General features: G+C 42.4%; 1 protein-coding gene across 5 annotated transcripts in view; it reads right to left on the bottom strand.

Moving 5' to 3' along the window:
* Positions 1 to 420: 420 nt before the first annotated feature.
* The window catches only part of enpp2 (ectonucleotide pyrophosphatase/phosphodiesterase 2), a 174,160-nt gene continuing 149,612 nt past the window's right edge, over positions 421 to 24,968 (bottom strand). For all 5 annotated transcript variants that reach the window (XM_073028615.1, XM_073028813.1, XM_073028533.1 and 2 more), the window contains 3 exons: positions 19,617 to 19,749; positions 6,074 to 6,227; positions 421 to 1,095 (listed from right to left, as the gene is read on the bottom strand). In XM_073028615.1, coding sequence (XP_072884716.1) covers positions 925 to 1,095; positions 6,074 to 6,227; positions 19,617 to 19,749 — 458 coding nt within the window. In that variant the 3' untranslated portion in view covers positions 421 to 924. The remainder of the gene's footprint in view (positions 1,096 to 6,073; positions 6,228 to 19,616; positions 19,750 to 24,968) is intronic.

Raw genomic sequence — 24,968 nt, forward strand, 5'->3', positions numbered from 1 at the left:
AAGAGGTTTGTTCCAAGGCAGAAATGGCTAATATCAGGGGCATAATTTTAAGTTATTGGGAAGATGTCAGAGTTAAGTTCTTTACACAGAATGGTGGGTGTATAGAACGCCCTATTGGAGTGGCAGTAGAGTCAGATACATTAAGGGGATTTAAGAAACTTGTAGATGGTAACACGAATGAAAAAAAGGAGGGCTAAGTAGGAGGGAAGGATTAGATTGATCTTAAAGTAGGTGAAAAGGTCAGCAGAACATTGTTGGGCCAAAGGTCCTGTACTGCGCTGTATTGTTCAATATTCCAACAACCCCTTCCTCCCTTCCAGAAACAGCTACCATACTAATATCGGCTCTTATACCTCTTTTGATCTCTCAGGTCACACACCTCATTTCAGTTGAGTGAGTCTCTGCATTATATGAAGAAAATTGTAAGGAGAAGCTTGTTTATTTTGCATTTAGTACATTTTACAGCAGGTAAATCATCTTTTTCCCCCACCCCCCCCAAATCAAAGCACAAATGTTACCATTTATTATACTTTTGGAACTTAAGTAAATTATAAATACAAGTCTACACCACAGTAATAATGAAGTATATATAGCTTTACATATCACACCTCTGATACGCAAGACTGAATTATAGAACAATGCGTTGAATAATCTTGGAATTTTGTTCAATGTAAGTTTATAAATCGCTGCAGACTAGTCCTAATATTAGGCAAAGACAGACATTGCAATAGTACAACACAAACAGCACTCAAATCACTAAATATTGAGAAGGAAGGAGGTAAAGGCACATGCGTGTTATTTTAAAAGCTTTAAATAAGCCGCTTTTAAAATATTCTGGTTTTGAATTAATAAATACAAAAACAAACAGTATCAAAAATATACACCTGTAAATAAAAGATGTATTGCAAGACAAATAAAGAGCTTTTAGATTTCACTTTCGAATGTCTGTAAGAATGTCTTTAAAGAGAGGATTTCGGGGTAGGGTCTGCTGGTCTTGCGGTACAAGTCCAAACCAGTCAGGTGCTCGATATCGCGCACACGTGCCGTGTGCAACTTCATGAGATCTTCAATCCACTTTGGATCCTCATCATTACTCTGAAATTTTTTTTAAAAAGATACAGCAGGTTCCAGTTAATTGGGCCAACAGTGTTATGCTTTGTCACTTCAAAACATTCAACTAATTCAAAGCAAGACATGGAGACTGAAATGTGAGTCTAACCTTGAGATTACTTCAAACATGGTGTGCATGCATCACATGGTGGTGTGATGATGTGTACAATTCTCATATTTAGATACATAACCCACAATTAATTATTTAAACAAACAAGAATGCTTAATCAAATAACATATGTACAAGATTATTCAGATATTACTGAAATATTAAATACACAACGATCAGTTAATAGGGGCAGCTGTTTACTTGGAACATCACTTCAAAAAACAAAAAGTAATCAAGAAAACAGCTGGGATCCCCTTTGTTTATTTGGGACACTATGCTGCTTAATTGGGGCAGAAGGCTGCTGCCAAACAGTTTCTAACTAGCTTCAGTTGCATGGACTTGTGTGGGCACTAGACACTACACCATGCTGAGAGTGAACAGTTTTTAACTAGTGTCAGTTGCACGTGCTTGTGTTCAAAAAACAGTGATTTTCATCACTGATAGTTGGCAAGAAATAAGCAGTAAGACAATTTAGAAGTTTTGCACACTGTGGTTTCAAGCATTTAGGCTTGGAGAGGACAGCAACGGCCAGAAGCGAAAACGCCATGGGTGCGACACAGTAGTTTTGTGCTGTTAAAGTTAATCCTACGGCCATCACGAATGCAAAGTTCTGACACCGCTGATTTCTCCAGGTAACTGATACACCTCCTGCGTTCCTTGATGCAGGTGTCCACCATGCATCCAGTCTGGCTGATTTACGCTGCCCGTATTCCCAGGGAATCCTGAAATCACCAGCCAACCCAAGTCCCAGGCCATCTTTGACCCACATAAGCTGTGATTCGAGCTTCCTTACGGGTTTGTGGATGGTATTAATCACGATCCTGGCAATCCTTCCAGAAGCCGTGGAAATTTAGGGAAGGCGGGCTGTAGCAACAGCTTCCTCCTCGTTGTGAGGTTTCCTGGTTTCTCTGTCAGCCCCAAGATGCACAAGGAGGGATTGCCCTGAGGCCTATTGTCACTGGGATAGATTCTCCAAATCACTACCTCATTAAGCATTTAACCACCATGCTGTCTCCCTTTGTTGGGGGCTGTGTGCATCACATCATGAATTCAACTGACTTTGTGAAAACGATAACCAACATCCAGCGGAACCCGGAGGACGTAACAGTCAGTTTCAACGTGGTGTCCCTGTTCATGAGAGCTCCCAGTAAGGAACATCCTTCTATTCTGGGGGGAGTCTGGGATTCCCCCACTGTAGGAAACATCCTTTCCACTTCCACTCTGTCTAGGCCTTTCAATATTTGATAGGTTTCAATAAGATTCCCTCTCATTCTTCTAAACTCCAGCGAGTACAAACCCAGAGTCATCAAACCCTTCATTCCCAGGATCAACCTTGTGAACCTCCTCTGGACCTTCTCAGATGCCAGCATGTCTTTTCTTAAATAATGGGCCCAAAAATGCTCCCAATAATACAAATGCAGTCTGACCAATGCCTTATAAAGCCTCAGCATTACATCCTTGCTTTTATATTCTAAACCTTTCAAAATGAATGTTAACTTCACATTTGCCTTCCTCACCACTGACTCAATCTGCAAATTAACCTTTAGGGCAGGGGCAGGGGTTCCTAAACTTTTTTATGCCATGGAGCCTTATCATAAACCAAGAGGTCTGTGAAAACCCTGCTTTAGGAGGCTCGCAGGTCCCTTTTCACCTCTGATTTCTAAATCCTGCTTAGAAAATGCTTTTATTCTTTCAAACAAAGTGCAAAACCATACACGTTATTTGTGTCCGGAATATATTTCTCCACAAACACTCAGATCAGTACAATTAGTGGTTGGGGAGGACATTGTTGCTTGCAGATGCTAAATTAAGCCTCTTGGTAACTCCTTTTTCATCCTTGTGCATCTTGCAGGCAAGAGAGAAAATTAAATTCCAACTTGCATTCAATGTTAGCTCAGTAAGTTACCAACTTGCATCTGCCTCTTCCTAAACCTACTTAATTACCAAACCTCTGTAGATGCACGGTGCAGAGTATCCTGACTGGCTGCATCTAGGCCTGGTGTGGAAACACCAACACCCAGGAACAGCACAGTCCATCACTGGCAAAGCTCTCCCCACCACTGAGTACATCTACAAGGAGAGTTGCTACAAGAGAGGAACATCCATCAAGGGCCCCTACCGTGCTCTCTTTGGGCAGGAGGTACAGAAGTCTAAGTACTCCCACCAGGTTCAGGAACAATTATTACCCCCCAAACCATCAGGCTCGCAAACCGACATGGGTAACTTCACTCACCTCAACACCAAACTGATCCCACAACCTACAGACTCACTCTCAAGGACTCACGTTCTCAGTATTATTTACTTATTTATTTGTACAGTTTGTCTTCTTTTGCACATCGGTTGCTTGTCAGTCTTTGCTTATGTGTAGCTTTGCATAAATTCTATTTTATTTCTTTATATCCCTGTCAACGTCTGCAGGAAAATGAATCTCAAGGTACTTTGATTGTAAATTTACTTTGGACAGGTTAGGCCTTTATTCCCTCGAGTGCAGGAGAATGCGAGAAGATTTGACAGAGGCTTACAAAATCATGAGGGATACAGATAGGGTAAATGCAAGCGGGTTTCTTGCCATATCCATGTTGGGTGAGACTACAAATAGAGGTCATGAGTTAAAGGTGAAATGTTTAAGGGGAACATGAGGGGGAACTTCACACAGAGATTGGTGAGAGTGTGGAATGAGCTTCCAGCACAAGTGGTGGATGTTGGTTTGATTTTAACATTTGAAAAGTTTGGGTAACTACATGGATGAGAGGGGTATGGACGGTTGAAGTGTAGTGTAGGTTGATGGCACTAGGCAGCATTATAGTTCAGCGTGAACTCGGGCCTGTTTCTGTGCTGTAGCTTTCTATGACTCTATTGCAGATGATAAAATCACTTGGATTCTAAAGCTCATTATTTTGGAGATGAGGGGGGGGCTAGATTCAATTCACTAAGGATTCTCCTGCACATGCATATATTGCAGGTGTGAAGGAATTGCCTAACGTAACCAACAGACTAGCAAGTGATACACTTCCTTGTTACACTCCAGAACAATGATATGGACGCAACAACTGGCCTCTATACAGTCAGTGCTCTCAGCCATTCACTGACTGGATGAAAAATACACAGCGACAGTTGCCTGGCTCTATCAGGAGGGTGTATATCACTCACTGTCTACTCCTTCCATTGTGGGCACTAGTTTCCCCATCATGGAGGACATTTTCAAAAGTTGATGCCTCAAAAAGGTGGCATTCATCATGAAGGATCTTCTCCACCCAGGACACACCCTCTTCTCATTGCTACCATCAGGGAGGAGGTACAGAAGCCTGAAGACACACACTCAACGTCTTAGAAACAGCTTCTTTCCTTCCATCATCAGATATCTGAATGGACAATGAACCCATGCACAGCATCCCATTATTTTGTTCTCTTTTTGCACTATTTATTTATTTATATTTCTTACTGTAACTTGTAGCAATATTTATCGTTGGATTGAGTTGTTCTCCAATCTTGGCAATTTACTTGCCAATGTTTCATCAGCATGCAAGGAGACATCGCAGTGTGCTGCTGATTGTGGCGTATCCTCCGAATGCTTGGCCTTTATATATCAATCAGCTGACTGGTCGTCATTTCAGAAATTCAGTTGTGATGTGGGGAGGAAATTTCGTCGCTAATTGGTTGTGTGGCGAACTTTGTGTGTCAGTAACTTTGCTCATAAACAGGATCTGTTTGTTTACAGAAACCACGCCTCGTGGAGTTCTCTTGCACGGCGCTTGATTACTCGCGCCATGACTTTCACAGATGCCCAGTGGAACTTCTGCCCGTCTCAATCTTCACGGGTAGAGACTAGGGAGAGCTGGTTATGGCACTTTGCAGCCAGTTGATTTTCATCGATCCTTGTGGGTAGTTTTCTCACAGTTTAGTCAACATAATGTTTGTTGCAGTACCCCACCCCCCGATGGATTTTGTAGACCACATTGGTTCGCTCTTTTGGTTTACAAAGTACTCTCCCCAACATTGCTGTTGGCTTATGCGTGACTGAAATTCTATGTTCTTGGAGCGTCAGGCCATCACTTCCAAGATGAAAGGACAATCTGTTTGGTCATTTCTTGGTTGGTGCATTGTCGACCTCGTTGCCATCTTCATACAAAGCTCCACAACGTTCTATGAACATCAATTGGCTGTAAGGCAGCACGACCAACTCTCTCTATTCCATACACATGGAGATCGAGAGGGGCACAATTTCAACTGGACATCAGTAGAAGTAATTGCGTAAGCAACCATGCAGCACACAAGAAAATTCCTATAAGGGTGGGGTTTTCCACAAACAATTCTGCAAACACGTGGACCTCCATCCTACTTATGGGCCGACGCAGGCAAAATTCCAAACGCACGAAGTTCACCATGCAGTCAAACAGCGACAAGATTTCCCCTCCACATCACAATACAGTGTGATGTGACGTCCAATCAACTGATTGAAAAGTACATAAAGCATTCAGGGGACTCACCATAATCAACAGTGCACTGACAACATCTCCTCACACGGTGATGAAACATTTGCAAGTAAATGGCCAAGATTGGAGAACAACTCAGCCCAACCATCAACCATCTGAGCTATACATCTTCTGAATTATTTCCAATATTTTTTATTTCTTGCACTGAACTGCTGCAACAAAACATGCGTCAGAAATAATAAACCTGCTCCGGGTTCTGAGGCAGCAACGTGCAATGCAAAGAGGTGCATTAGTGTAAAGATCCTGTTCTGGCTTGGTCCCTATGTAGTGTAACACCGCAATGAGAAGCCTCTGCTTCAACAGAAGTCAGGAATATCAGGGGTTTACAGGCAGAGCAATGCCACTCCTACACATTACTTACGTTGCAGCTCTCATCATTGTCAGGTCGGTGGGGCAGAATGAACGATGATGCAGTGAGTGGCCCGTCACACTTATCTACAGGCTGACTGCTATCCAGGCAGCTGCTGATAACACTGTAGTAATGTGTCGGAACAGGAATGGATGCATCGACTTGCCTGAAAGAGCAAACAAGATTCAAATAGTGACAAATACACAATTGCTCATCTTCTCATACCAATGTGCATGTTTTAAGATAAACTACTAATTCATAACACTTCAGACTGAGTTCTGTGAAGACGTGGTAGTGCAATTACTTAAATCTGATTTTTCCAGCATCTGCAGAATCTCTCACGTTAATGGTGCACTGCAATGTCTCTTCAATGGATTCCTATCCTGATGTTTAAATCTCTTTGATGGGAGTTCAATGAGACCCTCTCTCACTACTCTGCCCTTCTCTGTGATACCTGCTGCCCTCTGACTCTCCTATCAGATTGCTTCCTCTCCAGCCCTTTACCTTTTCCACCCACCTGGCTTCATCAAGCTATCATCCTTCCCCTCCCCCAACCTTCTTATTCTGGCACCTTCCCCCTTCCTTTCCGGTCCTGATGATGGGCCTAGGCCTGAAATTTCAACTGTTTATTCATTTCTGGAGGTGCTGCCTGACTTGCGGAGTTCCTCCAGAATTCTATGTGTGTTGTTTTGCATTTCCAACATCTTCAGAGCCTCTTGTGTTTATGATGCTCTGTCATCTTTTTTATTTGAATTCATGATGAAGTAGTTGACCTAAATGAGTGCTCTCTACAAATTAATTAACAATTGACCTGAAAGTTAACGGTGTTCTCTAAGCGGTCATAAAACCTCTCAGTTAATAGTCCCACCGGTCTCTGCACCTCCACGTCACTGAGCTCCAAGTTCATTTAACTTTATGTTTACATAGAACATAGATCATAGAACAGTACAGCACAGTACCGGCCCTTCGGCCCACATTACTGTGCTGACTTTTTAAACCTACTCTACTATCAGTCTAACCTTTCCCTCCTACATAACCCTCCATTTTTCCATCCTCCAAATGCCTATCTAAGATTCCCATTATTAAATGCCACTAATGTATCTCCCTCTACAACCACCAAGGCAGGGCGTTCCACACACCCACTACTCTTTTTGTAAAACATACCTTTGACATCCCACCAACACCTTAAAATTAATCCCTCCTGTATTAGTAATTTTCACACTGGGAAAAAGTCCCTAGCTACCCACTTGATCGATGCCTCTTATCATCTTGTACACTTTTATCAAGTCTTCTCTAATCCTCCTTCACTCCAAAAAGAAAAGCCCTACTTACTCAAACTATCCTTATAAAATATGCTCTCTAATCCAGGCATTGTCTTGTAAATCTCCTCTGCACCCTCTCTAAAGTTTCCACATCCTTCCTATATGGTCTACAATGTGGTGTACCAGGGTCTTAGGGAGCTGCAGTGTTCCCTCACAGCTCTTGAACTCAATCCCCGACCAACACACCATATGCCTTCTTAGCAACCCTATCAACTTGTGTGGCGACTATGGTTGTAGAACCCAATGCCCCTCTAATCCAACGTATCACTTAAATTACAATTTTTAAAAAACTAAGCTGTTTGCAACAGCCCATTAAATTTTAGGCTTTAAAAGATGCACTGATTAGTAGGCTAATTGATCATTGTTTAGGTTAGGGTTAAATCGCAGGTTACTGGGGTAATGTGACTCAAAGGGGCAGAGTGGCCTGAATTGTGCTGTATTTCTAAATAAAACAAATCAATAAAAGTAAAATAAATAATATTTGTTCAGAGAAGCACTAAATAGAAACATAGAAAATAGGTGCAGGAGTAGGCCATTCGGCCCTTCGAGCCTGCACCGCCATTCAGTATGATCATGGCTGATCATCCAACTCAGAACCCTGTACCTGCTTTCTCTCCATACCCCCTGATCCCTTTAGCCACAAGGGCCATATCTAACGTCCTCTTAAGTATAGCCAATGAACTGGCCTTGACTGTTTCCGATGGCAGAGAATTCCACAGATTCACCACTCTCTGTGTGAAGAAGTTTTTCCTCATCTCAGTCCTAAAAGGCTTCCCCTTTATCCTTAAACTGTGACCCCTCGTTCTGGACTTCCCCAACATTGGAAACAATCTTCCTGCATCTAGCCTGTCCAATCCCTTTAGAATTTTATACGTTTCAATAAGATCCCCCCTCAATCTTCTAAATTCCAGTGGGTATAAGCCTAGTCAATCCAGTCTTTCTTCATATGAAAGTCCTGCCATCCCAGGAATCAATCTGGTGAACCTTCTCTGTACTCCCTCTATGGCAAGAATGCCTTTCCTCAGATTAGGGGACCAAAACTGCACACAATATTCTAGGTGTGGTCTCACTAAGGCCTTGTACAACTGCAGTAGAACCTCCCTGCTCCTGTACTCAAATCATTTAGCTATGAATGCCAACATACCATTTGCCTTTTTCACCGCCTGCTGTACCTGCATGCCCACCTTCAATGACTGGTGTACAATGATACCCAGGTCTCGTTGCATCTCCCCTTTTCCTAATCGGCCACCGTTCAGATAATAATGTTTCCCTGTTCTTGCAACCAAAGTGGATAACCTCACATTTATCCACATTAAATTGCATCTGCCATGAATTTGCCCACTCACCTAACCTGTCCAAGTCACCCTGCATCCTCTTAGCATCCTCCTCACAGCTAACACCGCCGCCCAGCTTCGTGTCATCCGCAAACTTGGAGATGCTGCATTTAATTCCCTCGTCTAAATCATTAATATATATTGTAAACAACTGGGGTCCCAGCACTGAGCCTTGCGGTACCCCACTAGTCACTGCCTGCCATTCTGAAAAGGTCCCGTTTACTCCCACTCTTTGCTTCCTGTCTGCCAACCAATTCTCTATCCACATCAATACCATACCCCCAATATCGTGTGCTTTAAGTTTTCACACTAATCTCCTGTGTGGGACCTTGTCAAAAGCCTTTTGAAAATCTAAATATACCACATCCACTGGCTCTCCCCTATCCACTCTACTAGTTACATCTTCAAAAAATTCTATAAGATTCATCAGACATTATTTTCCTTTCACAAATCCATGCTGACTTTGTCCGATGATTTCACCTCTTTCCAAATGTGCTGTTATCACATCTTTGATAACCGACTCTAGCATTTTCCCCACCACCGATGTCAGACTGACCGGTCTATAATTCCCCGGTTTCTCTCTCTCTCCTTTTTTAAAAAGTGGGGTTACATTAGCCACCCTCCAATCCTCAGGAACTAATCCAGAATCTAAGGAGTTTTGAAAAATTATCACTAATGTATCCACTATTTCTTGGGCTACTTCCTTAAGCACTCTGGGATGCAGACCATCTGGCCCTGGGGATTTATCTGCCTTTAATCCCTTCAATCTACCTAACACCACTTCCCTACTAACATGTATTTCCCTCAGTTCCTCCATCTCACTAGACCCTCAGTCCCTTACTATTTCTGGAAGATTATTTATGTCCTCCTTAGTGAAGACAGAACCAAAGTAGTTATTCAATTGGTCTGCCATGTCTTTGTTCCCTATGATCAATTCACCTGTTTCTGACTGTAAAGGACCTACATTTGTCTTGACCAATCTTTTTCTTTTCACACATCTAAAAAAGCTTTTACAGTCAGTTTTTATGTTCCCTGCCAGCTTTCTCTCATAATCTTTTTTCCCTTTCCTAATTAAGCCCTTTGTCCTCCTCTGCTGGTCTCTGAATTTCTCCCAGTCCTCAGGTGTGCTGCTTTTTTTTTGCTAATTTATATGTTTCTTCTTTGGACTTGATACTATCCCTAATTTCCCTTGTCAGCCACGGGTGCACTACCTTCCCTGGTTTATTCTTTTGCCAAACTGGGATGAACTATTGTTGTAGTTCATCCATGCAATCTTTAAATGCTTGCCATTGCATATCCACCGTCAACCCTTTAAGTATCATTTGCCTGTCTATCTTAGCTAATTCATATCTCATACCTTCAAAGTTACCCTTCTTTAAGTTCAGAACCTTTGTTTCTGAATTAACTATGTCACACTCCATCTTAATGAAGAATTCCACCATATTATGGTCACTCTTACCCAAGGGGCCTCGAATGACAAGATTTATGGTAATGATGACAATTTATGACAATGATTTATGGTAAACACAGTCATAGAAAAGTACAGCACAGAAACAGTCCCTTCGGCCTATCTAATTCATGCAAACCATTTAAACTGTCTACTCCGATCTATCTGCACCAGAACCATTGCCCTCCACACCCCTAACATCCATGACCCTATCCAAACATCTCTCAAACGTTTAAATCCAGCTCGTATGCACCACTTGCATGGGCAGCTTGTTCCACACTCTCATGACTTCGAGTTCCCCTTAAGCATTTCACCTTTCACCCTTAACCCATAACTTCTAGTTGTAGTTTCACTCAAACTCAGTGGAAAATGCCTGTTTACATTTACCCTATCTAGACCCCTCATAATTGTGTATACCTCTATCCAATCTCCTGTCGCTAAGGATGATTTAAATATCTCTGCTATGGCTCGTGCAATTTCTCAACCTACCTGCCAAAGGGTCCGAGGGAAGATATTGTCAGGCCTTGAGGATCTCACACAAGACAGTAAACACCTCCTCCTCTCTAATCCGTAAGGGGTCCATGACCTTGCTGCTGTTTTGCCTCACTTCTATAGACTTTATAAACGTTATTTTAATATATGAATATTTGTAGTAATTTTATTATTTACCATTAGGTTTGCAGGAGATCCATCACTGACTGCCTTGCAGCAACGTGTAAAAATTGATTTCAGCTCACTTGCTGCCCTATCATAGCCTTGAAAATTGTCACATTAATGAAGCTTTGTCTATCATGAAGAACTCAATCTTCACAAAACGTTTTTACATAAACATCAGGAGATGTGGTCTAGGATTTTTTTTTAAAGCCATCAGATACTTAACATTTCTATTTGGTTTTGTTTCCCAAGTGCAGGATTGATTTTTTGGAGTGGAGACCTTCTGATGTTGTTTTTCCACTCTGTCATGACCTATAATTTCAAACATTGACTCAGCAGAGTCATAGGTACAACATGTTCTATTTCGTAAAGAAGTGCAGCTGAACTAAATTGCCCACGACACGGAAGTTTGTGACTTTATTTCAACTTTACCCTCTTAATTTTACCGTTTCTTCAACTCCTGTGGGTATCTGTTAACACTCATCACTGCCCATCATTGTCTCGTTCCTCTTTCTCTATTAAGAACATAAGAAATAGGAGCAGGAGTCGGCCATCTGGCCCCTCGAGCCTGCCCCACCATTCAATAAGATCATGGCCGATCTGGCCATGGACTCATCTCCACCTGCCTGTCTTTTCCCCACAACCCTAAATTCCCCCACTATGCAATATTCTATCCAACCTATTGTTACCATCACTTGGTGAGCATTAAAGAGAAGTCATGAGCAATGTAACAGGACCAAGTTCCAATTTTATTTTATCCTCCTTTGCAGGTCTACTGTTTGGATCTCTCTCCCGTTACAAACCTCCACACATTCATTCATTCTCGTTCACACTGGCTCCTTTGTTGTTTGTCATCCAAGTCAATGATAATACTGTTAACTGGATCTACAAATTTGCAAATGACACCAAGACTTGGGGGAGGGAGGGGTGGGTAGTGGACAGCAAGGAAGACGATCATGGCTTGCAGAGGGATCTGCAGCAGATGGAATTTGACGCAGACAAGTGTTGCTTTGTTGCCAAGTTTGCAGATGATACAAAGATCAGTGGACGGGCAGGTAGTGTTGAGGAAACAGGTAGGATGCAGAAGGACTTAGATTAGGAGAATGGGCAAGAAAGTGGCAAATGAAATACAACATTGGAAAATGCATGGTCATGCACTTTGTTAGTAGAAATAAATGTGCGGACTATTTCCTAAACGGGGAGAAAATCCAGGAATCTGACAGGCAGAAGGACTTGGGAGTCCTTGTGCAGAACACCCTGAAGGTTAACTTGCAGGTTGAGTCGGTGGTGAGGAAGGCAAATGCCATGTTGGTATTTATTTCAAGAGGTCTAGAAGACAAGAGCAAGGATGTAATGCTGAGGCTTTCTAAGGCACTCACCTTGAGTACTGTGAACAGTTTTGGGCTCCTTATCTTAGAAAAGATGCGCTGGCATTGGAGAGGGTCCAGAGGAGGTTCACAAGGATAATTCCAAGAATGAAAGGTTTATCATACCAGAAACGTTTGATGACTCTGGGTCTGTACTCGATGGAATTCAGAAGGATGAGGGGGAATCTCATTGAAACCTTTCAGATGTTGAAAGGCCTAGACAGAGTCTAGACTGAGTGGAAAGGATGCTTCCCATGGTGAGAGAGTCTCGGACAAAGAAGGGCACCCTTTCAAAACAGAGATGCGGAGAAATTTCTTTAGCAAAAGTTTGGTGAATTTGTGATATTTGTTGCCACATGCCGCTGTGGAGGCCAGGTCGTTGGGTGTATTTAAGGCAGAGATTGATAGGTTCTTGATTGGACATGGCATCAAAGGTTATGGGGAGAAGGCCGGGAACTGGGGTTGAGGAGGAGATAGAAAAAAGGATCAGCCATGATTGAATGGCAGAGCAGACTCGATGGGCCAGACCGCCTAATTCTGCTCTCATGTCTTATGGTCCAAGTCAAACTTCTGCACTTTGGTAGGACCAACCAGGGTAGGTCTTACACAGTGAGTGGTAGGGCACTGAGGGTGTGACTGAACAAAGGGATCTGGGAATTCAGGTATATAATTCGTTGAAAGTAGTGTCACAGGTAGATAGAGTCAGAAAGAAAGCTTTTGGAACATTGGCCTTCATGTATCAATGTACTGAGTACAGAAGATGGGACATAACGTTGAAGTTGTATAAGCTGTTGTTGAGGCCTAAATTGTAGTATTGTGACAGTTTTGGTCACCTACCTACAGAAAATATGTAAACAGGGTTGAAAGAGTGCAGAGAAAGTTTACAAGGATGTTGCCGGGACTGTAGGACGTGTGTTATAAGGAAAGATTGAATAGGTTAGGACCGTACCTCCTTGGAACGTAGAAGACTAAGGGGAGATTTGTTAGAGGTGTACAAAATTATGAGGGGTATAGATAAGGTAAATGCAAGCAGGTTTTTTCCACTGAGTTGGGGTGGGACGCCAACCAGAGGTCATGGGTTAAGGGTGAAAGGTGAAAAGTTTAAGGGAAACATGAGGGAAAAGTCGGTCACTGAGGGTTGTGAGGGTGTGGAGCAAGTCGCCAGCGCAGGTGGTCCATGCAAGCTGGATTTCAATGTTGAAGAGAAGAAGATTGGATAGGTACATGATGTGGAGGGCTATGGTCGTTGCTCAGGTTGTTGGGAGTAGGCAGTTTAAATTATTTTAGCATGGACTAGATCGGCCTAAGGGCCCGTTTCTATGCTGTACTTCTCTGTGATCCATGCCTCCTCCGTGGCTTGTCTGTTATAGTTCACGTAGCTGATGTGTGAAGCTACATTTGTAATCAGAAAAGACTTTTCTGATTGCCAATAAAGACAGCACAGACCCTTCGGTCCACAATATGGTGCTGACATGTTAACCTATTCAAAATCAATCTGACCCTTCCCTCTGACATCTATCTACCATCTATCCTGGCAGGGGTTCCCAACCGGGGGTCCACAGACCCCTTGCTTAATGGTATTGGTCCACGGCATAAAGAAGATTGGGAACCCCTGATCTATAGCCTATCTAAGAGTCTCTTAAATGCCCCTAATATATCCGTCTCTACCACCACCTGTGTCAGTGCATTTAACACACTCACTACTCTCTATACAAAATACCTGTCTCCCATATGCTTTCCTCCGATGTTTAAATTCATCCATTTACTAATCATTAGAACTAAGGCTACACATAATTCTGACAATGTGATCCAGGGTGATAAGTCACAGATAATAAATACAATCCAAAGCATGATAAAATATCTGAAGCATTCTCTATCCATAACATGCAACTTTCATCCAATCAACAAAATTATCCTAATTGGGCATTCCTGAGAAATCTCTCGTTAAATAACTTCTCACAGTCATACAGTACTTGCAGAGGAACACGTTCTGTTACTATTTATTCTTTTTACTTATACTGCAAATTCTTGTCCGTTAGAAGCTTTTAAAGCTGGAATATTTAGTTAAATCACCATTGAATGGCAGTGATTCTGAACATGTTAAAAATAACCACCCCCCAGAAATAAATGTAAAACTAATACTTAGAACTTCCTGGAGGCAGGTAGCACCTTTAACTTTCTCTATCTGCAATTGTGATAGATCAGCACATAAGCAGCTAGGGGACACTACAGCACAGAAACAGGCCCTTCAGCCCATCTAGTACCTGCCGAATTATTATTCTTTCTAGTCCCATCGACCTGCACCAGGACCAGAGCCCTCGATATATTCCATCCATTTACTTATCCAAACTTCTCTTAAAAGTTGCAATCAAATCCACATCCACCATTTCTGCTGGCAGCTCGTACCACACTTGCACCTCCCTCTAAGAGAAGACGTTCCACCTGAGGTGCTCCTTAAATATTTCTCCTTTCACCCTCAACCTGTGATCTCTCACTCAATGTCAGCCTGCTTGTGTTTTCTCTATCTATACCCCTCAGGATTTTGAATTTGAATTTATTTAAATCTTACATCCATCCCACACGAGGGAGTAAAAACCTTTGCATTATGACCCCATTGCAATGTACAGACATGTGAATTTATAAATCTAATGGCTTGTAGAACCTGGTGGCATGGTGCAAAGACAATAACCTATCCCTCAACATCAGCAAGATGAAGGAATTGGTTGTTGACTTCAGAAGGAGTAGCGGACCGCACGACCCCATCTACATCGGTGGTGCGCAGGTGGAACAGGTCAAAAGCTTTAAGTTCCTCGGGGTGAATATCACAAATTACCTGACTTGGTCTAACCAAGCAGAGTCCACTGCCGAGAAGGCCCACCAGCGCCTTTACTTCCTGAGAAAGCTGAAGAAATTTGGCCTGTCCCCTAAAACCCTCACTAATTTTTATAGGTGCACCGTAGAAAGCATTCTTCTAGGGTGCATCACAACCTGGTATGGAAGTTGTCCTGTCCAAGACCGGAAGAAGCTGCAGAAGATTGTGAACACAGCCCAGCACATCACACAAACCAATCTTCCATCCTTGGACTCACTTTACACCACATGCTGTCGGAGCAGTGCTGCCCAGCCAACACACTTTTTGTCCTTCTTCTCTCCGGGAGAAGGTTCAGGAGCTTGAAGACTGGTTGTGGACTACAGGAGGAATGGAGTCAGTCTAACCCCGATTGATATCAATGGATCTGAGGTTGAGAGGGTGAACAGCTTTAAGTTCCTCAGCATACACATCACCGAGGATCTCACGTGGTCTGTTCATACTGGCTGAGTGATGGAAAAAAGCACAACAGCGCCTCTTTCACCTCAAATGGTTGAAGAAGTTTAGTATGGGCCTCCAAATCCTAAGAACATTTTACAGGGGCACAACTGAGAGCATCCTGACTGGCTGCATCACTGCCTGGTATGGGAACTGTACTTCCCTCAATCACAGGACTCTGCAGAGAGTGGTGCGGACAGCCCAGCGCATCTGTAGATGTGAACTTCCCACTATTCAGGACATTTACAAAGACAGGTGCATAAAAAGGGCCTGAAGGATCATTGGGGACCCGAGTCACCCCAACCACAAACTGTTCCAGTTGCTACCATCCGGGAAATGGTACCGCCGCATAAAAGCCAGGACCAACAGGCTCTGGGATAGCTTCTTCCACCAGGCCATCAGAATGATTAACTCACACTGATACAATTGACTGGACATGCTATTTATTACAAATTACTATAAATTGCACATTGCACATTTAGATGGGGATGTAATGTAAAGATTTTTACTCCCTGTGTATATAAAGAATGTAAGAAATAAAGTCGATTCAATTCAATAAACTCATCAGGTCAGGCAGCATCTACGGAGAGGAATAAACAGTCAGCATTTTGGGCCGAGAACCTTCATCAGGACTGTAAAGGAAAGGGGGTGAAGCCAGAATAAGAAGATGGGGGAGGGGAAAGAGTACAAGCTGGCAGGTGATAGGGTAGAGCAGATGAAGGGGAAGGTGGGTAGGTAGGGGAGATGGGATGAAGTGTGAAGCTGGGAGGTGATAAGTGGAAGAGGTAAAGTCTGCCACCAAATGGAAGGAAAAGATCTGAAGGATAAAATAAGATTTACATTTAATAGATAGATAGATACTTTATTCATCCCCATGGGGAAATTCAACTTTTTTCCAATGTCCCATACACTTGTTGTAGCAAAACTAATTACATACAATACTTAACTCAGTAAAAAATATGATATGTATCTAAATCACTATCTCAAAAAGCATTAATAATAGCTTTTAAAAAGTTCTTAAGTCCTGGCAGTAGAATTGTAAAGCCTAATGGCATTGGGGAGTATTGACCTCTTCATCCTGTCTGAGGAGCATTGCATCGATAGTAACCTGTCGCTGAAACTGCTTCTCTGTCTCTGGATGGTGCTATGTAGAGGATGTTCAGAGTTATCCATAATTGACCGTAGCCTACTCAGCGCCCTTCGCTCAGCTACCGATGTTAAACTCTCCAGTACTTTGCCCACGACAGAGCCCGCCTTCCTTACCAGCTTATTAAGACGTGAGGCGTCCCTCTTCTTAATGCTTCCTCCCCAACACGCCACCACAAAGAAGAGGGCGCTCTCCACAACTGACCTATAGAACATCTTCAGCATCTCACTACAGACATTGAATGACGCCAACCTTCTAAGGAAGTACAGTCGACTTCCTGCACAAGGCATCTGTGTTGGCAGTCCAGTCTAGCTTCTCGTCTAACTGTACTCCCAGATACTTGTAGGTCTTAACCTGCTCCACACATTCTCCATTAATGATCACTGGCTCCATATGAGGCCTAGATCTCCTAAAGTCCACCACCATCTCCTTGGTCTTGGTGATATTGAGACGCAGGTAGTTTGAGTTGCACCATATCACAAAGTCCTGTATCAGTTTCCTATACTCCTCCTCCTGTCCATTCCTGACACACCCCACTATGGCCGTGTCATCAGCGAACTTCTGCACATGGCAGGATTCCGAGTTATATTGGAAGTCTGATGTGTACAGGGTGAACAGGACCGGAGAGAGTACGGTTCCCTGCGGCGCCCCTGTGCTGCTGACCACCGTGTCAGACCTACAGTCTCCCAACCGCACATACTGAGGTCTATCTGTCAAGTAGTCCACTATCCAATCCACCATGTGAGAGTCTACTCCCATCTCCGTTAGTTTGTGCCTTAAGATCTTGGGCTGGATGGTGTTAAAGGCACTAGAGAAGTCAAGGAATGTAATCCTCACAGCACAACTGACCCCCTCTAGGTGAGAGAGTGATTTGTGCAGCAAATACGTGATAGCATCCTCCACTCCCACCTTCTCCTTATATGCAAACTGAAGAGGATCCTGGGCGTGCCTGGTTTGTGGCCTCAGATTCTGTATTATCAGCCGCTCCATGGTCTTCATCACGTGCGACATCAAGGCACCAGGTCTGAAGTCATTCAACTCCTTTGGTTGTGGTTTCTTCAGTACCGGGACAATACAGGATGTTTTCCACTGTCTGGGTACTCTTCTCTGCTCCAGGCTCATGTTGAAGATGCGCTGTAGTGGTTCTCCCAGCTCAGCCGCACAGGCCCTCAGTAATCGTGGGGAAACTCCATCCGGTCCAGCCGCCTTGCTGGTACAGATCTTCCTCAGTTGACCTTCCACCTGTGCAGCCGTAATCCTGGGCGTGGGCAAGGTCTCCTGTGAGTGGCTATTTTCCTGTGAGGGAAGTAAGCCTGGTGTGGATTTCTGCGGTGAGGATGAGATTGAGCTGTCGAACCTGTTGAAGAAGTTGTTCAGCTGGTTCGCTTTCTCCACATCTCCACTTATGTTCGCCCCCCGCTTTGCACCGCATCCGGTGATGATCTTCATCCCATCCCACACCTCCTTCATGCTTTTTTTCTGCAGATACCACAGATACCACAGTTCAAATCCCTTTTGTGTCTGTGAACACTTTAGAAGTGCGATCACTGTTGCAGAATGGTAACGACAACAGCCATTTTGAAGATAACTGGGTCCCACGAACAGCAATGGTCAGGTAACTCAGCTTTGGTAACACTGTGGAATAAGTAGTATCCTTGATTCTCAGGAAAATTCTCAATTCTTTCTTAAAAGTTGACAAGACAACTAGCCTGGTGTGGAGGCTCCTACGTGCAGGATTGCGAGAGACTGCAGAGGGATGTGGACTCAGCCAGACCCATCACCGACACAACCCTCCCACCATCGAGGACATCTTCAAAAGGTGGACTCCATCATTACGGTTCACCACCATCTGGGACATGCCCTTATCTTATTACTAACAGGGAGGACGTACAGGAGCCTGAGGCACACACTTGATGTTTTAGGAACATCTTCTTCCCCACCGCCATCAGATTTCTGAACAGACTATGAACATTACCTCTTTTACACTATACATTTCTTTATTTTTTACATCTTGCACAGTACTGTGGCTATAAAAGAACAAATTTCACGACACATGGTATGTCTCCAACAAAAGACTCGTAGGATGCTCCTTCCCTCCACTAGTCTGCAGGTCACCCTTGCACAAGGTGTAGCACCTGCTTAGCCCACCGATCAGGGTCACATGAAGTCATGGGAGCAGGTGGTGGGTGGTCGTATGAACAGCTGGTGCACATCACAAATCCTGACCACTGACGCCAGGCAGGTAATCTCTGAAGAGTTTTGATAATGGCTGGGGTCACCCATCTTGTAAAGGCACTTCCCAGAAAAAGACAATGGCAAACCACTTCTGTAGAAAAATTTGCCAAGAACAATCATGGTCATGGAAAGACCATGATCGCCCATGTAACATGACATCACGATGATAAACAAGGAGGAGGTACAGGAGCCTGAAAACACACACCCATCAGATTTACGAATGGACAATGAATCAAATGTACATTCACTACCTCACCATTCCTCTTTTACACTATTATTACACTATTTTACACTATTATTTTAATTACTTTTTGTTTATCTTGCACTGTACATGAAACAGCATATGCCATATTTCAATAGTAATAGACGTAATTCCGAATAAAACCATGAGATCTTTTGTGGTTTAAATGTGTAGAGACAATCTAGTCTGCTGTCAGATTTATTAATCTTAAGTTTTTCAGGTTCTCCTCTTTCATGTCATAGAGAATGACGCACGCAAACAAGTCCCTTAGCCCATCTAATCCATGATGAATGATTTCAACTGCCAACTCCCATCGACCTGCACTGGGACCATAGCTCTCCATATCCCTATCATCCACGCGCCTATCCAAACTTCTCTTAAGCAGTCTAATCAGTGCAAAATTATTTTAGTAACCAGCTAATCTCAAGAAATAAACCATTGAAATATAAATAAAGTGTATTGACTTCTATTAAAACAGTCAAAAAGAGAATACAGGCTTACCGTTTAATTTTATCCACTGTATCATAAAGACCATCATAATCATAATCGAAGACAGGTCCGCTGAGAACATTAATTCCATTCCGTTCCGTTGCTAGTCGCTTCAGTACCACCTTGTGAAAATGGTTCCACACTTCTGCTCAGCATCAACCACAACAGAGAGAGAGAGAACAGCTCATGAAAACAACACTTTTTTTTTAAACATTGCATTAAAATGTAACAGGCATTACTTGAATGCATCGTGCCAACCTCAAAATACGTCACAGCCTAAGGGTTCAGTAGCCTAAGGGTTCTTAACCTGGAGTCCAGGGCGTCCATCAACTTGGATGGGGAAAAATCTACATCTTTATTTTCACTGACCTCTAACCGAAATGTAGCATTTCCTTCAATGATGAACGTGGGCAACAAACCACAGATGTATTAGCAGTACTTGTGACTTTGTCACCAATAGAAATCACAGATATTTTCATATCACATCACCGTTGTTACAAATATCTCAACGTATCATTTACAGCTGATATGCTCATCACTACTTCGAAATTACGGTAGTTATTAGACCCGCCGCTGAATTGAACATGATCGCAGCCTTGCTGTGTGCAGATGCTTGTGCCATGTAGCTGGCCAACTATCGGGCAACCCTGCAACTGGATGTCCAACATGACACGCGTGTTCTTTGGTCAAAGACCACCCCACAGCTTAATGTTCTTATTCAAGCTAAGCAACAACAGTCTTCACATTGATATGTCTTTAAAAAATAAAATGTCATTTTAAATTTAAACTTAATGTTTTAATAAAGCACTAACAGTATATTACTATATGATGAATTTGTTTTTAATATTTTGATAACTGTATTTCAATATAATTGGTTTCTGTTGTGGTAGTTAATGGGTTAATCCTATGCCACTCAATTAGCTACACCCACATGGGAGGAGTTCACATTTGTACAAGCAGCATTATCAATAAAGTTCAGTTGAATATCCTGCACGCTGTTGTGCTGGTGTGTCATCAATATTGAATGTCTTTAAAGAAATTTTTTTTTAAAAGTTTCTTTTGTAATCCTATGCATTTTATTTTATATATTTAAGTACATTATTCTGAGAAGGGGTCCATAAGTTTCACCAGACTGACAAAGGGGTCCATGGCATCAAAAAGGTTAAGAACCTCTGCAACAGACATTATTGTGGAAGTGACCCTGGAGGCATCACTACTGTACGTTGAGTGCCATACAACTGGAGGATTATACAGCTATGTTACCGTTGATTAATGGCTTTACACACCATCAACATTTCCATATTATCAAATAATTCTGATAATGCTGCAGAATACCTGGGATTCTGATGGAGCATGAGATTTGCATATCTGCGAGCTTTTAAAATTTGTAATCTCGAGCAAAATTGATAACCACACACAATCTCAAGTTGTTAACAGGTAGGGCACAAAAATGTTATGCTTTATAACTCCAAAAACTAAATGTATCTACTTCATTTTACTTTAGTGAGGTACTCACATTTGATGTGGTGCTGTAACGATGCATACTATTCACAGACAGTGGTACTAGAAAGTTTGTGAACCCTGTAGAACTTTTTCAATTTCTGCATAAAAATGACCTAAAATGTAGTCAGATCTTCACACAAGTCATAAAACTAGATAAAGCAAACCCAATTAAATAAATAACACAAAAAACAAACTACTTGTTCATTTATGTTCGGAGAAAAATGATCCAATAGTACATGTACTTGTTGGGAAAAGTATGTGAACCTCTGGGGTAATTGCTTTCTACAAAAGCTATCTGGAGCCAGGTGTTCCAATCAGTAAGATGAAATTGGAGGTGTGGGTTGTAGAGGTGCCCTGCCCTATAAAACAGGCACAAAGTTAGGCTACTGACACAGCCTGCTCTTCTCACGAAAGATCTGTATATGTGCACCATGCCTCGATCAAAACAACTTTCAGAGGATCTAAGAAGAAGAATTGTAGGGATGCATGAAGCTGGAAAAGGCTACAAAAACATTTTTAAAGATCTGAGTGTTCATCAGTCCACAGTAAGAGAAATTGTCTACAAATGGAGGAAACTCAGTACTGTTGCTACTCTCCCGAGGAGTGGGCATCCTGCTAAGATCACACCAAGAGCACAACATGCAATGCCAAAGGAGGTGAAAAGAACCCGAGGGTAACAGCAAAAGATTTGCAGAAATCTTTGGAACTTGCTGAAGCTTCTGTTCATGTATCCATTATACGAAAAGCACTGAATAAGAGCGGTGTTCATGGAAGGACACCATGGAGGAAACCACTGCTCTACCAAAAAAAACATTGCTACGTGTCTCAAGATTTCAGAAGACCACCAGGATGCTTTAACATGCTAATGGGGCAATGTTCTGTGGACAGATGAGACAATTAAGTTAACCTTTTTGTCAGAAATGCACACCCATGTTTGGGGGGAAAAGGGCACTGCAGACTAACACAGAAACCTCATCCCAACTGTGAACCATGGTGGAAGGAGCATTACGGTTTAGGGCTGCTTTTCTGCCTCAGGGCAGGAGAGCTTGCAATCGTCGAGGGAAAAATGGATTCAAAATTGTATCAAGACATTTTACAAGAGAATGTCAGGGTAGCCATCCATCACCTGAATCTTATTAGAACTTGGATAATGCAACTAGACAATGATCCGAAACACAAGAGTAAACCAACAACAGAATAGTTTAAAAAAGAAAAAAAATTGTTTTGGAATGATCAATCTGACCTTAATCCAATAGAAATGTTGTGGAAGGGCCTGAAGCAAGCAGTTCATGCAAGGAAGCCCAACAACATCCCAGAGTTGAAGTAGTTTAGTATGGAGGAATGGCCTAAAATTCCTCCCAGCCGATGTGCAGGACTGATCAACAGTTACCAGAAATGCTTGGTTGAAGTTATTGCTGTACAGGGGGTCACACCAGTTACTGAAAACAAAGGTTCACATACTTTTTCCAACAATTACATGTAATATTGGATCATTTTTTTCAATCAATACATAAATGAACAAGTATAATGTTTTCGTGTTATTTATTTAATTGGGTTCTCTTTATCTAGTTTTAGGACTTGTGTGAAGATCTGATCACACTTTAGGTCACATTTATGCAGAAATAGAGAAAATTCTACAGGGTTCACAAACTTTCTAGCTGTCCTTTTGAATATAACCGGTAATGAATTATGTAAACAATAAAGAATGCTTAATCAAACAATATATTTATAATACTACTCAGATATAACTGAAATATTCAACACATAACAAAAAATGAGTTTTAAAATATTTCCTTCACTTCCAAAGAGAAATTATAGCTCCAGAAAATTGGTGAATTGGAACCAATAAGATATGAATGTTTTTAGAAAAGAATACAAAATATATTTCCTGATGCTAATTCTGATTAATGCTGTGAGATACCTTGTATACACTCTTTCCACTGAGGTTGGATGAGACCAGAACTAGAGGGTAAAAGTCAAGAGTGAAAGATAAAACATTGAAGGGGAGCTTAAGAGATAGGAGCAGATAGGAGCCATTTGGCCCATCGACTCTGCTCCACCATTCAATCATGGGCTGATCCAATGGAGGAAGTGGTGGATGTGGGTTCAATGTCAACATTTAAGAGAAGTTTGTGTGAGTAGATGGATGGGAGGGGTATGGAGGGCTCTGGTCCAGGTACAAGTTGATGGAACTCAGCAGAATAATAGTTCAGCATGGACTAGAATGGCTGAGGGTCCTGTAGTACTCTGTGACTCTGTGGCATGAAGCTCTTACAAGAGTTTGTGCAGATGCTAGAAATTCAGAGCAACACACACAAAATGTCGGAGGTACTCAGCAGGTCAAGGTTCTAAAAGATTACAGTAATTTTTTAAAAATCAAAGTACATATATGGCACCATATACAACCCGGAGATTCATTTTCTTGTGTGCATTCAAAGTAGTTTCAAAGAAACAGAATAGAATGAATGAAAAACTGTACATGACAAAAGAACCAAAGTGCAAAAGACAACAAATTGTGCAATTACAAAAAAAAAGAAAATAATAAATAAATAAGCAATAAATATTGAGAACAGGAGCTGTAGAGTTGAAGAGTCCTTAAGAGTGAGTCGATAGGTTGTGGAATCAGTTCAGTGCTGGAGTGAGTGAAGTTATGATGGTTGAGGGGTAATAACTGTTCCTGAACCTGGTGGTGTGGGTCCTGAGGCTCTGTACCTCCTTCCTGATGGCAGCAGCAAAAAGAAAGCATGATGGACGGGGCTGTATCTACTACTTTTTAGAAACATAGAAAGATAGAAAACCTACAACACAATACAGGCCCTTCAGACTACAATGCTGTGCCCTCTATTTTTCTAAGCTCCATGTACCTATCCAGGAGTCTCTTAAAAGACCCTATCATACCCGCCTCTACCACCGTCACCGGCAGCCCGATCCACACACTCACCACTCTCTGAGTAAAAAACTCACCCCTAACATTTCCTCTGTACCTACTCCCCAGCACCATAAAATTGTGTCCTCTCGTATTAGCCATTTCCGCCCTGGGAAAAAGCCTCTGACTATCCACACAATCAATGCCTCTCATCATCTTATACACCTCTATCGGGTCACCTCTCATCCTCTGCCGCTCCAAGGAGAAAAGGCCAAGTTCACTCAACCTTTTCTCATAAGGCATGCTCCCCAATCCAGGCAACATCCTTGTAAATCTTCTCTGCACCCTTTCTATGGCTTCCATGTCCTTCCTGTAGTGAGGCAACCAGAACTGAGCACAGTACTCCAAGTGGGGTCTGACCAAGGTCCTATATAGCTGCAACATTACCTCTCAGCTCTTAAACTCAAGCCCATGGTTGAAGAAGGCCAATACAACATAAGCCTTCTGAACCACAGAGTCAACCTGCGCAGCAGCTTTGAGCGTCCGATGGACTCGGACCCCAAGATCCCTCTGATCCTCCACACTGACAAGAGTCTTACCATTAATACTATATTTCTATATTTCTATATTACTATATTTTTGTAGGATTTTCCATTCAAGGGCATTGGTGTTTCCATACCAGGCTGCGATGCAACTAGTCAATATACTCTCTACCACACATCTATGGAGGTTATGCCAAATCTGCACAAACTCCTAAGGAAGTGGAGGTGCAGTTCTGGAGAGAAATATACCATAGATAGTGTGAGTTACTCTAGCACTTACAGATCACTTACCACTGGAACCAAAACCTTTCTCACAGATGTGACATTTTTTGCCGTTTCTTTAGCATTTGTCTGTTTTTTTTTAAATGAGGCCAAATTGCTAGCTCGACACTCAACCCAGCACAGATGGGAAGCGTGCAAGAAGCCAGCCGGATTCGAACCCAGGACCACCAG

The sequence above is a fragment of the Hemitrygon akajei genome, chromosome 1 (assembly GCF_048418815.1).
Source record: "Hemitrygon akajei chromosome 1, sHemAka1.3, whole genome shotgun sequence".
NCBI lineage: Eukaryota > Metazoa > Chordata > Chondrichthyes > Myliobatiformes > Dasyatidae > Hemitrygon > Hemitrygon akajei.